Source organism: Rattus norvegicus, chromosome 16 (genome assembly GCF_021556685.1).
Source record: "Rattus norvegicus strain SHRSP/BbbUtx chromosome 16, alternate assembly SHRSP_T2T, whole genome shotgun sequence".
In the NCBI taxonomy this organism is placed as follows: Eukaryota; Metazoa; Chordata; class Mammalia; order Rodentia; family Muridae; genus Rattus; species Rattus norvegicus.
The window spans coordinates 34,085,186-34,099,447 of NC_141549.1; the positions used below are offsets into that span (position 1 = coordinate 34,085,186).

A 14,262-nucleotide genomic window follows, 5' to 3' on the forward strand; every position below is an offset into this window, starting at 1 on the left:
TCCTTTATCCTTCTAGAAGGAGCAATCTGCCTCAACCCGCAAAGTTGTCTCTAATCTCTTATGATTTTCATATGTTTTGAGGCCTTTACATTTAGTCAGCTGATTTCACCAAATCACTTGCTGTTTGAGACTTGCTCCTTCAGTCTGTCCTCAGGTTACACTTCTCTCAGCCATATGCTCCTAGCTCATCCTGTCTAATGACAACCTATTGCTCTCCCCCACCCCATTCTCTTCCTCTCCTTGTGCTCCCTACCTGTAAACCCCAGCCCCATAACCAAAGCTCCACCTACCTCTGTTCTTACCTGTAATTGGCTGTCAGTCACTTTTATATAACCAGTCAGAGAAGATTGTAGAGCAAAGTTTACATAACATTATTTTCTCATTATTCATGAGAAAGTGCTCCTCTGGACTGCAGCCAGATTTTGGGAGCCAGTATTTAACATTTGAATATATAGCAGCACCAGACCAGCCCCCGACAGATGTCATTTATGCAATAGCCTTACTCTTGAGTAGTCTGGCATCTTCTGTCAATGCGAAATAGGATGAATAATGCTCATTTTACACATGAAGAAACTAAGAATAGAAGGATACATTTACAGTGTTTGAATGAACATGTCCTTCATATGCTCATAGGATTGAATACTTGGATCTGAGTTGGTGGGACTCCTTGTTGGAGAGGGTGTGTCACCGGGGGTAGGCTTTAAGGTTTTAAAAGACTCACGCCATCCCCACTATGTCCTCAGGTGACTACTACTTGTGACTCAAGATGCGAACTCTCAGCTGTTCTTGCCACTGTGCAATTGCTCCACCATCACAGACCCTGAAACCATGATTCCAACTTCTCTGAGTAGCATTGATCGTAGTGTCTTCTCACAGCAATAGAAGAGTAACTTAGACATATAGTTAAGACTATATCTGAATTACCAACCCCAAAGTTTGTTTTTTGTTAATTTATGATCATTACTAAGGTATACATTTGAATAATTCCCAGTGGACAAATTTCCAATGTATTAATTTAATGCAATTTATTGTTTTCTGATCCTAATCTTTGGAGACTCTCCACCACAGCAACCCTCATAAGCATCTCCTTCTATCTAATATAGTCTTGGATGAAGAAATTTCTAATAAAGATAATGAATAGAGGATAGTGTGGAATGAATAGTGTAATGAAAAGGGTGATCGTTTGAGTTAAGTCAAAAAAGGGGGTAGGAAGACAAGTCCAGACTAAACGAAAGGAGAAAGTCCCTGGCATAATGTCAGAGGGACCATTAACAATCACGTTCTGCCCTTTAAGACCTGACGCCTTTCTTCAGCGTTGAGCCTGAGGAAGAGAGAAAAAGGTCTGTCTGTTAAGCACTCACTGTCATGGGATGAAGTTAAGAAAGGCAGAACCTTCGTTCATCACTACATGAAAGAGGGAAACAGGGACATTTTTATATCCAGGACCTTACGTTTTGTTTGCTTTACTAAAAATCAAGTACAATCATCTCATAATCAAAGCTTTGGCCGATTTTATTCTCAAACCCTGCCTAAAATCTAACTCAACTGTGGTTTCTCTAATAGAGCATCTTTATAGAGAGAAAAAGACTATCACAAAATTATATACAGTTGGTATAACTCTAATTCAAGTAGTTGCTTGCAAAAGTAGCAGTTACCGATATTTTTCAAAATGAATAGTAGGTTAAAATGAAAATAAAATGCTTAATGAAGCAATTCCTGAAGCTCAAGTAAAACACCTTCTTTCATCCCCTAAATTATTGGCCCATTTATTTTCATTTTATGTATATCTGGTATCTGTGCAAAAATGTAAAACCTCAAACTAGTTGCATAATTATCTATTATTTTTATAATCATATTTTATTACGTCATTGTAGCTGGCATTCAGGTTCTATGTACAAACAGTTTGTTATTACAAATAATTGAGAAGACATAAAAGTAGTTCAGTAGCCAAGTGCACTCACTGAGTAATCCTGAGAGTTAAGTTTGGATTCCAGGACCAATATAACAAGCCAGACATCTCACACATGCCTGAAGTACCAGCTTTGATGGATGAAGACAAGAGGATTTTCCGGAGCTTGATTTCTTCTAGCTTTGCTGAGGATGTGAATTCCAGGCTTAGGGAGACCCTGCCTCAAAAGCATAGCTGGAGAGGAATAAAGAAGGATAGTGATAAAGAGGCCTATTCTGACCTCTGTGCTTGTGCACAGGAATGCACACACATACATGTGCATACATCATATCAACACATATGCACACAAATAAAAAATATTTTGTAGAAAGTTGGAAGAAACCTGTGATGTCAACTAAGTCTCTAGAATTGGTAGAATAAGTAATTTGACAATAACAGGGTAACAGAAACTAAATCTCACTTATCTATTACAACTAGGAAAAGGACATGTGGCTAATTATAATTAATAATCTCAGCTTTCTCACTAAACAAAGTATTTTTTTACAAGTAGATTTATGAGATTTTCACTCATACTGTTTCTGTATACCAGCGGTGGAATTTTGAAATCTGTTGTTCATGTGATGAGATATTAGAGATATTAGAGAATACGAAGACGGTGCCAACCATTTCAGTGTGAACAGACAACATAGATATTTATAGTTAAAAGTCTCTGCCTCTCAAGACAGCAATGCAGTTATACCCTGCCCTTTTTTTAAAAAAATTAATAATAATGGCCATATGTTCAGAGACAATCGTTTGTCATTACAAAATAAAATATTGATATGTTATACTTTTTGATAGAGTGTGGCTAGTGCTACCATTATTCTAAGTATTGAAACTATAATGCAACGTGATGATTCTGGAAGAATATGTAAGTGCTCAATTTCTTTCCCGACTTCCGAAGAATTACATCCTGTCACTCAAATTTTTCCTTGCTCTCTTCCTCTCTAGTTGGTTGTGTTCAGGACAAACCAAGCTACTTTGCTTATAAATTATACAGGGCAATCCATGTAAGTATAACACATACTTTTTTAACTTATTTAAAATTAATATCTACTATTTTTATTCCAAAGAAAATGTGTTCAAGTAAAAGGAAGCAAGTTAAACACCAAAAGTGAAATTCATTAAATGCAGATATTCTCTGCTTTCTACAACATGTGTACTTAAGACACCTGAGACTTAGAGTATATTGACCTCGTGCAGTTTAGAATCTTAATATTTTTTATTTATTTAAACTGATCATTCAAATGCACCATGACGGCAACAACAGCCTAATGCCTTCCCTGTGTATGACCTGGACAAATAATCATAGTTATTCTGATTCCAGCTGTGCCCTGATCCCAGCTGTGCCCTGATTCAGGGAACTTGGTCAGAATTTTGGTTGTTGTAATCTCCCCAAATTATGAAATGTTAGTAGATTTATACTCAAAAATATTCTGATATAAAGCATTAGATTACGTTGAGTGGCCACCAGATGTCACCATTGTTCCACTTGAAAGACGTTTGAAACTTCCGAGAAGGGAGGCCCCAGGCATCCCATAGCAGTGACAGCAATGTTTAAGTCCTGTGGACCCACAAGCAAATCGCTACTGAGAAGGAAGCCCTTCCATGCTGAACAGGTCTTAAAGTACTGTTTTCTCTACCCACATTTCTGCTGTTTTTAGGATTTTGGCTTCCATAACAAAACTGTCATCAGGATTCTAATCGCCAGAAGTGAAATAGATCTAATGACCATAAGGAAACGTTACAAGGAGAGATTCGGAAAATCCCTCTTTCATGATATCAAAGTAAGTCTTCTCTTCATAATTGAATTTACCTCACATATTATTCTTTCTGAGCCGTAAATAAAAGCTTCAATTGAAACAACTTGCTGTGGGTATCTAAAAAGCTACATGTCTCACAAGGATGGTTGACTCGAAGAGCTTAGACAGCGTTCAGTGCTTTAACAAACATCAACCTGGAAAAGTCATTGCACCACAGAAATACTGATCTTTGCTTTTAAACAAAATTCTTTATGTAATTGTATAAAATATTCCCTTCCTATGACTGTGGTTCCAGGGTTCCCTTCTGATGTGAAAAGCACAGGACCAGCTGGGTGTGGCAGTTTGCCTGTGATTTCACCTGCAACCCCGACACTAGATCTACTGAGGTTGCAATAGGAGAACCGACACTTCAAGGTCTCCCTCAGCTCCAAAGCAACTTAGAGGCTAGGATCCACTTCTTGAACCCTCTCGAAACACAAGCAAGCAGACAAGCAAGCAAGCAAACAAACAAACAAAAACAAAAAAAAACAGTATTTTGCCACCGGAATGTATTAACTGCTGCCCAGCACCACTCCTCAAAGCCTCATAGAAAACAAGGCAGCCAGTCAAATAACATCAACTACCAATTTGGAGAAATTTATTACTGAATACGTAAAACTCTACATGACCAAACACTTCACCAATCAGAGGGCAAGGAAATAATTCAAAAACAAACAGGCCAATTTCTTATTCTGGTCTCCCTAAAACATTTTAAATGTCTTCTATAACTTGGCAAAAAAATGAAATATATGGTCCATCCATGTAATCTGTGGGTGCAGTATAAAATCATTATGTTTAGTTTCTTCAGCAAAGAAAACCAAAATGGTGTTCAGGATGGAGAGAGTAGAGCAGGAGAACACGCGCCATACTTGAGACTATGTCTCAATTTATACCTTGAAAACTCACATTGTTTTCAAGTGAAACTCCCAGTCCAAGCAAAAACAGTTCAGTTCCTTGTATTATTCAAGACATAACTCCCAGCACCTCAGAGATCGAAGCCATAAATTCCAGAGTGCTTTCGTAGCCTTTGTAGGAGCCAAAATGGCTCTAAGAAATTGATGCATCAGTTAAAATCAACTTTATGTTTTTTTTTAATCTGTGATAAAATGGTTTACTATGCCTTTCTCGAAAACCTAAAGCTGTTAGTGGTGATCAACTCGTACCACTGAGTCAGAACTCAATTTCTAAGTGAATAAGCTAGCTTGTTTATGCTCTTTGTAATTATTTCTAATCATATTGAAGACAAGTTAAAATAACGCGTTGCTAATCTGTGAGTCTTAATTACACAGCCTTATGTAAAGGAGCATTAATACAATAAATGGTTTTTATGAAGATGGATTCTATAATGACATTCGTTCAGCTACCTATTCTGGAATCTTTAGACCTGATGGAAGAAGATAAAAAGAAACATAGTTGCCCTGGTTCTCTACCACCAACACCTGGGAGTGAAATACCTAGAAAGGTCCTGCTGTGGCTGGAAAGCTTGTTTCTCCAGATTCCTACACTGAAACCCTAGCCCTAAGGGGATGGTGCTAGGAGATGGGCATCTGAGAGGTGCTAGGAGATGGGCATCTGAGAGTAAAGTCATGAAGATAGAGTCCACAAGTAGGGCTAGTCTCCTTGTTGGGAAGACAAAGCTCCAGGATGTTCCTTTGACCCTCCTGCCATATCAGGCTGGAGTCAATAAAGAAGTATTCACATAACGCTTTGTCACCTAGATTTCCCATCTGCCCTAACTTAGACATAAACTTCTGATATTTTAAGTCACCTCGATTGTGAAAGCCCCAGTGGACTAAGGTGGATCTTTTTTCACACAGACATAAACAATAACATTTTGCTACCAAAAGAAAGGATTTTATGAAAATAAGACATCCTTTTTATAAAGTACGTTGTGAAATAGAAAAACTGTCTCACATGATTGAATGCCTTTCATTGTTATATGTAACATTAAAGGGCAGATGTTGCTAGCATAAATCTGGTACTCATCCATAATTGATAATATTTTAAATGTATTTCCTGCTATAGGATTTACTGAATTAAACAGTATAAATATTTTCAAATCTTTTGAGACACATTGGCAGTGTCCAGAATCTACACTGATTTACTATAGTAGTGACATTAGTGTGTCAATTCCTAAAGCTGAAGAAAAGATTCACTGTAAAACATGTTATTAAACTTTCATCAGCTCTATACAAAGCATATCATTTCAACTACAGCACAGCACTATTTTAATAAGTTTCACTTCGAATAGTACTTAGAAAATCTTTAGACTAAAAATAATTTTAGTGAAGGCTAATGGTCCATGAATCTTTTATACTGCAATTATAAAATGTACAGTTGACTTTTAGAAACAGGGAGAGATTTGAGTTTTATGTGCCTTTATTTTTCTCTTTTCAGAATTTTGCTTCAGGACACTATAAGAAAGCATTGCTTGCCATCTGCGCCGGTGATGTGGAAGACTATTAAAAAGAGGGAGGGTTTGAAGATAATGGAATCTTCTTTATAGACACCAGATATAGACGGCTGAACGTGTGCTGTCATTGACACTGAAACAAAACCATAAAATCATATCTTCTTATATCTCTACAATTATTCTGAGACAAAAATAAATCTACTATTGAAAATATGTAATCCTGGATTTGTAGCCCTTATTCAATTAGTAACTAATTAAACTGTATATGGTGGGATAAGAAAAGCATTGCATTGGACTCGATTTTATTTAAATATGAACTGTCAGTTCCTACAATAAGAAAGTCTGATCATAACTGTCTTAATATCAGTTTGGAATCTATAAAATTGAAGCATCTGACCACTTTCAGTGTGAACACCCTCCATGTGTGACAACCCTCAATGTGTGTCCACCATCAGTGTGCGTCCACCGTCAGTGTGTGTCCACTCTCAGTGTGTGACCATCCTCAAAGGTATTTTCTGGACTCAGGCTATCCCACCATCAATGGAGGAGTGCTCCTCTTTCTCCACATCCTTGCCAACATGTGATATCACCTGAGGTTTTGATCTTAGCCATTCTGACTGGTGTAAGGTAGAATCTCAGGGTTGTTTTGATTTTCATTTCTCTGATCTAAGAAATTTGAACATTTCTTTAGTGCTTCTCAGCCATTTGAGATTCCTCTATTGTGAATTCTCGGTTTACTTCTATACCTCATTTTTTGACTGAGTTGTTTGATTTTTTGGTTGTAAACTTCTTGTGTTCTTTATATATTTTGGATATTAACCCTCTATCAGATGTGGGATCAGTGAAAAAATTTTCCCAATCCGTAGGATGCCAATTTGTCCTTTGCCTTACAGAAGCTTTCCAGTTTTGTGATGTCCCGTTTATCAATTCTTGATCTTAGAGTGTGAGCCATTGGAGTTCTGTTTAGGAAATTTTTGAATGTGACAATGAGTTCAAGGTTCTTTGCCACTTTCTCTTCTATTAGATTCAGTTAATCTGGTTTGTGCTGACGTCCTTGATCGACTTGGACTTAAGCTTTGTGCATTGTGATAAATACGAATCTATTTTCATTTTTCTACATGCAGACAGCCAGTTGGAACAGCACCATTTATTGAAGATGCTTTCTTTTTTCCATTGTATATTTTTGGCTTCTTTGTCAAAGATCAAGTGTGCATAAGTGTGCAGTTTTATATCTGGGTCTTCAATTCTATTCCATTGATCAACCTGTCTGTCTCTGTTCCAGTACCATGCAGTTTTTATCACTATTGCTCTGTAGTATAGCTTGAGGTCAGGGATGGTGATTCCCCCAATCATTCTTTTATTATTAAGAATTATTTTCACTATTCTGAGTTTTTTTCCATGTAAATTGAGAGTTGCTCTTTCCATGTCTTTGAAGAATTGTGTTGGAATATTGATGGAGACTGCATTGAACCTGCAGATCGATTTTGGTAGGATGGACATTTTTAGTATGTTAATTCTACAAATCGATGAACTTGGGAGATCTCTCCATTTTCTGAGGTCTTCTTTGACTTCCTTCTTGAAAAACTTAAAATTCTTGGCACACTGATCTTTCACTTGTTTAGTTAGTGTTACTCCAATACATTTTATATTATTACATCTCTTGTGAAGGGTGTTGTTTCCCTAATTTCTTTCTCAGCCCAGTTACATTTGTATAAAGGAAGGCTACTGATTTGTTGGAGTTAGTTTTATATCAGGCCACTTTGTTGAAGTTGTTTATCAGTGGTAGGTGTTCTCTGGTAGAATTTTGGGGGTTGCTTTTGCATATCGTCATATCATCTGCAAATAGTGATACCTTGACTTTTTCTTTGTCAATTTGTGTCCCCTTGATCTCATTTTGTTGTCTTATTGCTCTGACTAGAACATCAAGTACTATACAGAATAGATATGAGGAGATGTTGCTGTACAATTATAAAAAATGCTGTCTTTTACCCCCACTAGGTCCGGCACTGTAGTGCCCCAAGATATATGGTAGATATCTTCATCTCAGTCAGCAAAGCATCTCACCTGCTCTGCTCCATCCCATATCACACTGCCAAAGGCTTCTCTCTGAGACTGGCAACAATCTCTCTACCTATCTAGTTCCCAAGTCAGGTTGCCTCCATGCCAGAAATATACATCTCAATTCCATGCCAGTCCAGTGTCTCCATCACCACAAATTCTCTTAAATGTAAATTAATAAAGAGCCATAAGAAAGAACACACAGCACAATAACCTCTGATCCAATTGATAAGACATAATTGCCCACCTAAACATTAAAAGCCGTGTACACATCATCCCTTCAGAATATTCATGCCCACAGCTCCCTTCTCCAAAAACCGTGGGAGAGAGAGCTCATCACCCAGACATGTGGGCAATCCTGAGACTGCAGGGCAGGAGAGACCGCCACTTCTGCCCACCTTTGCCCACATCCCTGGCCCAAGAGGAATCTGTATAAGGCCTCTAGGCACAGGAAGATAGGGGCAGTCAAGCTTCAGGAGCTCTGTGGTCCAGACTGCACCCAGATCTGAACAGACCGGGTCAAACAGCTCCTTGCACCCAAATCTCGTGGGAGGAAGAGCTAGACCTTCAGAAGGACAGACATGTGGAAAGTCACGATAGCATTTGCCATTACAAGATGGCGCCGGCTTCCACTGTGCCCCACGTGGAAAGTCGCGATAGCATTTGCCATTTCAAGATGGTGCTGGCTTCTGCTGTGGACACAGCCCGACTTCCTTTCAGGAAACTAGCTGTGTGCGCATGTGCAAGAGTGTGTTCGCGCCAAGTCTTTGCCCACCCTGGGGCGTGCCAGTGAGACCATGGGTAAGCAACCAATCAGGCGTGGACATGCCGTGTTAGGGTTTTATAAGCAGCGCCTTTCTGGGCCCCGGCTCTCTCCTCTTCAAGATGCAATAAACGCTTTGCTGCAGAAGGATCCTGGTGTCCGCGCGTTGTTCTTGCTGGCGAGATGTTGGGCGTGCGATATTTGGTGCCGAAACCCGGGACAAACGCCTCACCATCGCCAGCGCCAAGGAGAGCCTCCGCTCACGAAGAGGGTCCAGAACTCCAGGTTGAGAGGTAAGCTCTGAGAGGCATGTTTGGTCTTGATATAACATGTCAGAAACAGAGCACGGTGAAAGCTTTAAGAAGGAAAGGTACACCTAAGAAAAAAGACCCTTCCAAGGACCTTGGATCCGAGGAAGCGAGTGATAAGGGAAAGGATGCCCTGGGAGAGAAACAGAGGAAGGAGAAGAAAACCCCGAAAAAAAACCTTTATCCGGTAGAGGAGTTAGAGGCTTTGGGGCTTGATAGTTCAGAAACAGACGAGCTTAGCCCCTCTGAGGAAGAGGATTTAGAAGATGAGGCAGCTCGCTATGAAGAAGAAAGATATGGGCCTAGGTGGAGAGCCACTGTGAAGAAACCGAAAGTTATGGATCCTTTGTGGGCAAGGCTGGTAATTTTGTTTATTTTTTTCTTTGTGTGGGAAGCCGTTACAGCCGTTAGGACAGGTCAGAGGGTCCTTGCAGAGCAACAGGAAAGTATGTCAGAGGGAGAAAAGGTCTCCAAAGAAAAAAAGAAAAGAAAAGGAGATAAAAGGAACACAGTATTTTGGGAGAAAAAATTTTGTCTTTGTGCTTGTAAAAGGTGTGCTTAGGCTCTGGAAACTTCACAGAGTCATACCGATCAGATTTGATAGAGGTAGACCGCCTGAAAAATTTATTCAGGAGAATCAAACAAAAAGATATCTCAATTCTATCTAAGGAAACAGGTCTAAATTGAGATAATATTTTTATGGAATTCTTACTCTAGAAACCAGGCTTCTAAAAGAATTTAGGGCAATGTCTCTTTGTTGAGGTATTGGAGACCGCACCATCATGCGTTCATATGTAGGTATTGGCAGTCAAACTTGGTAGCATGAAGGATAGACTTGGTGTTTTGGAGACTGGATTTTGGAGACTAGATTGTTGGAGGTTGAGTTTTGCTTTCCAATGTTGTGGTTTGCCCTGAAGTTATCTGTATTTTAATGCTAATTCCACTGCCCCAAGAACAGCTGCCTAGTCACGTACTCAGAACTCAGGTGACCTTGTGGTTGTGCTCTGGTGTTACAAGGAGAACTTAGGAATGTGATTAAGGATTGCCAGTGTTGCATTGACTAACTAAACTTATTTATAATTGAGAAAAAATCAAACAGGTAGAGATTGTTATAGGATTTACAAAGGATTGATGAGGTTTTAGAACTTGTGAGAGCATTACAGCCAGTTTGCTTACTCCAACTGCCATTTCAAGACAGATTTAGAAGATTGATTTTATACAATTTGTTTACGTCATAGCGATTGTGAGTTTTCATTTTGTGAGCTTGCTTATAATTTTAGAGAGCCCATGAAGTGATATCATTAATAATTTTTACAAAAGAATGGCTAATAGCCTTATATTATGTAATTTTGTTGCTTCTTCAATGTAAGAAGTTAGAACTTTGAATCTTTCAGTGTATATGGAAATTTTTACTGCAAATCTTTGCTCTCAAAATGAGCTTTAATATTTGGGGAGTAGCTGTTACACTACTCCAGAAAAGAATATTTGAAACTAATTTTAAGCTACTAAGGATATGTTAATAGGCTAAGTAACTCACCTTACCAGAGGACTTAGGTCTTTCTTTGCTATCCACATTGGAGATAAAGCTTCAGTTGTGTTAATACAGAATTGTAGGCTAGAGTCATGGAAGTATTTTAAAAAGAAACTGTATATTTGTGCATACAACCCATAGGAAATGTGCTTACTCTATTTATAGGTGGTTCATCTAATGAAAAGGCTACATGTATGATTCGATCACTTGTTTATTCTCTTGAGTTTCTGCTGCTTCAGCACAGATTATTAAATTTTGTGCTTTAGCCACTGGTTTTAAATCAAGCTTTCAATTCTTATACTGATAGCCAATGTGTGGCTTGTGGTTTACAATTGATTTCAATTACTTAATGCTTTACTAGAGACAAGTTTTCTACATGAAATCAGTGAGTGATGATTTCAGTATAAATGTCTGACAACTCACTGTCCTTTCAGTGCTCTGGCTCAGGCAACTAAACAAAACCATAGATCCAGCTCTTTGAAAATGGTAATGGAGTTGATAACACACCCTTATGAAAAGAGGAAGACTCCATTTGCTTACTTTAAATTCCCAGCCTCACCCTGCCAGCTCAGGGATTTCTAGTACAACTGAATCTGGACAATATTTACAGGATTTGGCATTTCTAATTAATGCTTATGTTTAGGTAAATAAAGTTTTTGAGGTGCTAGAGAGATGGCTTAGTGGTTAAGAACACTAAATACTGTTCCTTTGTAGGCCATTTGGGAACTCAAACTGGATTGCCTAGACCCCTTAACGAGGGAGGACAATGATACTAGACAGTTTATATCTTAATAAATAAAAAGGGGAAGTTATCCCTGTATGCTATACAATTATTTAATAATACTCTTTTTATTTCAATTTTAAAATTTGGATGCCAAGGTTTATGGCACCCTACAACTAGGCATACTTCTGCCTAGGTGAAATAGAAAGATCCACATATTGACATGATCCTGTCCAGATATTTTATATGGGGCAGAGGGAATGCTTGTGTTTTTTCTACAGGATGCTACAAGAGTATGCCAGCTGCCAGAGGTGGTTGCTGAGACTTGCTGATCCTGGGAGCATAAAGATTCAGCTCTCGTGGTTCGGGTCCCTGGAGTCATTCCTCTGCCCTGAGAGGAAGATGGAGGATTCCCCCTCATCTTTTCTCATCACAGAAATTCTGGCGTTGCTGCAGTCATTGTGTCCCGTCCCATCGCGGCCTGCGCTCCGACCCTCTGTGCACTGCTGCTTTCTGGAGAAGCTGGACTCCAGCTGTTACCCCTGCCCCCCTCATTCCCCTGGTGACTCTTGCTGCCTTAACTGGTGTTGTCATTTTGCAGTCTGTAGCTTCACAGAAATGTCACCTGTGTTAAGCTGCTGTGGACTGGGGAACTCTGCCCTGGTTGTGCAGATCTCAGACATGGTTCCATTGCCTGCTGGTTGTTCCAGAGAAGAATGACCGATCCTAAACTGTCCTGGGAAAGACATTGTTACTTTCGCTGCTATTGTGGCAGCCATTACTGCTGCAGCCATTGTGTCTGCAGTGTCTAGAGTTACCCTCCCCCAATCTATTGTTAGGCAAGCACAGTGGGTGAACTTTCTGGAGTAGTTGCTAACAATTGGGAATTCTAAATTTTATTATAGGAGTGGCTTGACTACGGCCCTTGGTGGTAGCAGCTGAGGAGAACCAGATGAGGTGCCCACTACTTATCGGGAGTGGCTCTGTTTGGTGCAGCCCTATGCTGTGGATTAGTGTTCATGCTATGGTTGGTTTGCAAACTCAGATCTCAACAGAAACGTGACAAGGTCGTTGTCACTCAAGCACTTGTGGCCATTGAACAAGGGGCCTCCCCTGGAATTTGGTTATCTATGCTCAGGAATTAGTCGGTATCTGAGTTCTCTGCTCTTGCACCCCATGGATTTGTGGATCCACTGTACTGGGATGATAGAGACTCAATGATTCTTTGATCAGTCCTTCTACATCGCTGAGGTTTCCTCATTGCATGCGATAGGCTGATCATGATTTCCCCACTAACTCATTTTCTGGCTGGCCTCTTTTGTAGAGTTCGCCCTAGGTCGTTTAGCAGTTACTGTCACACAGCACTGCGGTATCCAGAGACGGGCAACTTTCCTCATGCACAGACCAATCTAAGACATGGGGCCCTGTGGCGATAGGGTTACCCTACGACGGATAAGGCTGTGACATTAGAGGAACGACCTAAGACAGGAGCCACAGCAGATGGACGTAACTGCAGAGGCCTAGACCAGCCTCATTCTAGTAAAACAGAAAGGGGGAGATGTGGAAAGTCGTAATAGAATTCGCCATTACAAGATGGCGCTGGCTTCCACTGCGCCAGCCCGACTTCCTTTCAGGAAACAAGTTGTGTGCGCATGTGCAAGAGTGTGTTTGCGCCAAGTCTTTGCCCATCCCGGGGCGTGCCAGTGAGATCATGGGTAAGCAACCAATCAGGCGTGGATGCACCGTGCTAGGGTTTTATAAGCAGCGCCTTTCTGGGCCCCGGCTCTCTCCTCTTCAAGATGCAATAAACGCTTTGCTGCAGAAGGATCCTGGTGTCCGCGTGTTGTTCTTGCTGGCGAGACGTTGGGCGCGTGACACAGACACACCTGGGAAACTAGAGGAGACTACTCTCTGCCCAAATTTCTGACTATAGAGGAAAACAACTAGCACACAGGGACCCAGAGGTAGGGGCAAGCCCTTCAGGTTGCTACCCTCATGGAGAGCTGAAACCCAGCCCAGGAGCAACTTCAGGCCCGAGACCAGAGACTTATCTTACCAACGTTTCTGTCAAAAGTGACCTGCCTATTGGACTCAGGACACACGTCCAAAGGAACAGCTGAAAGCCAGTGGACAGAAACAACTACACATCTGAGAACAGAACACTCTGTTCCCATAATTGGCTAAAAGAAAACAGGAAAACAAGTCCACAGCACTCCTGACACACAGGACTATAATAGGAAGGTCAAGCCACTGTCAGAGCAAAACAAGGTAACACCAGAGACAACCTGATGGCGAAAGGCAAGCGCAAGAACCCAAGCAACAGAAAACAAGACTACATGACATCATAAGAGCCCAATTCTCCCACCAAAGCAAACACTGAATATCCAAACACACAAGAAAAGCAAGATCTAGATTTAAAATCACATTTGATCATGATGATGGAGGACATTAAGAAAGACATAAAGAACTCCCTTAGAGAAATGCAGGAAAATACAAGTACACAAGGGGAAGACCTTAGAGAGGAAACACAAAAATCATGGAAAGAATTACAGGAAAAGACAACAGGTGAACGAATACAAAATGGAAATAGAAACAAGAAAGAAAGCACAAAGGGAGACAACCATGAGTAGGGAAAACCAAAGGAAGAGACAAGGAGCCATAGATAAAAACATTACCAACAGAATAAAAAAGGAGAGAATCTCAGGAGCAGAAGATTCC

The 14,262-nt window shown here is 40.2% G+C and overlaps 2 protein-coding genes across 2 annotated transcripts in view; both read left to right on the forward strand.

Annotated features, from left to right (window-relative positions):
• Positions 1-6,386, forward strand: part of LOC134478835 (palladin-like) — a 41,181-nt gene extending 34,795 nt beyond the window's left edge. Inside the window, exons 3-5 of one of the 2 annotated variants that reach the window (XM_087589424.1) lie at positions 2,900-2,958; positions 3,613-3,735; positions 6,148-6,386. In XM_087589424.1, the coding sequence (XP_087445550.1) occupies positions 2,900-2,939 (40 nt within the window). In that variant the 3' untranslated portion in view covers positions 2,940-2,958; positions 3,613-3,735; positions 6,148-6,386. The remainder of the gene's footprint in view (positions 1-2,899; positions 2,959-3,612; positions 3,736-6,147) is intronic. The other variant, XM_087589425.1, reaches the window with a different exon arrangement.
• The window catches only part of Erich1 (glutamate-rich 1), a gene marked incomplete at its 5' end in the record, with an annotated part of 52,793,804 nt that overhangs the window by 3,214,626 nt on the left and 49,564,916 nt on the right, over positions 1-14,262 (forward strand).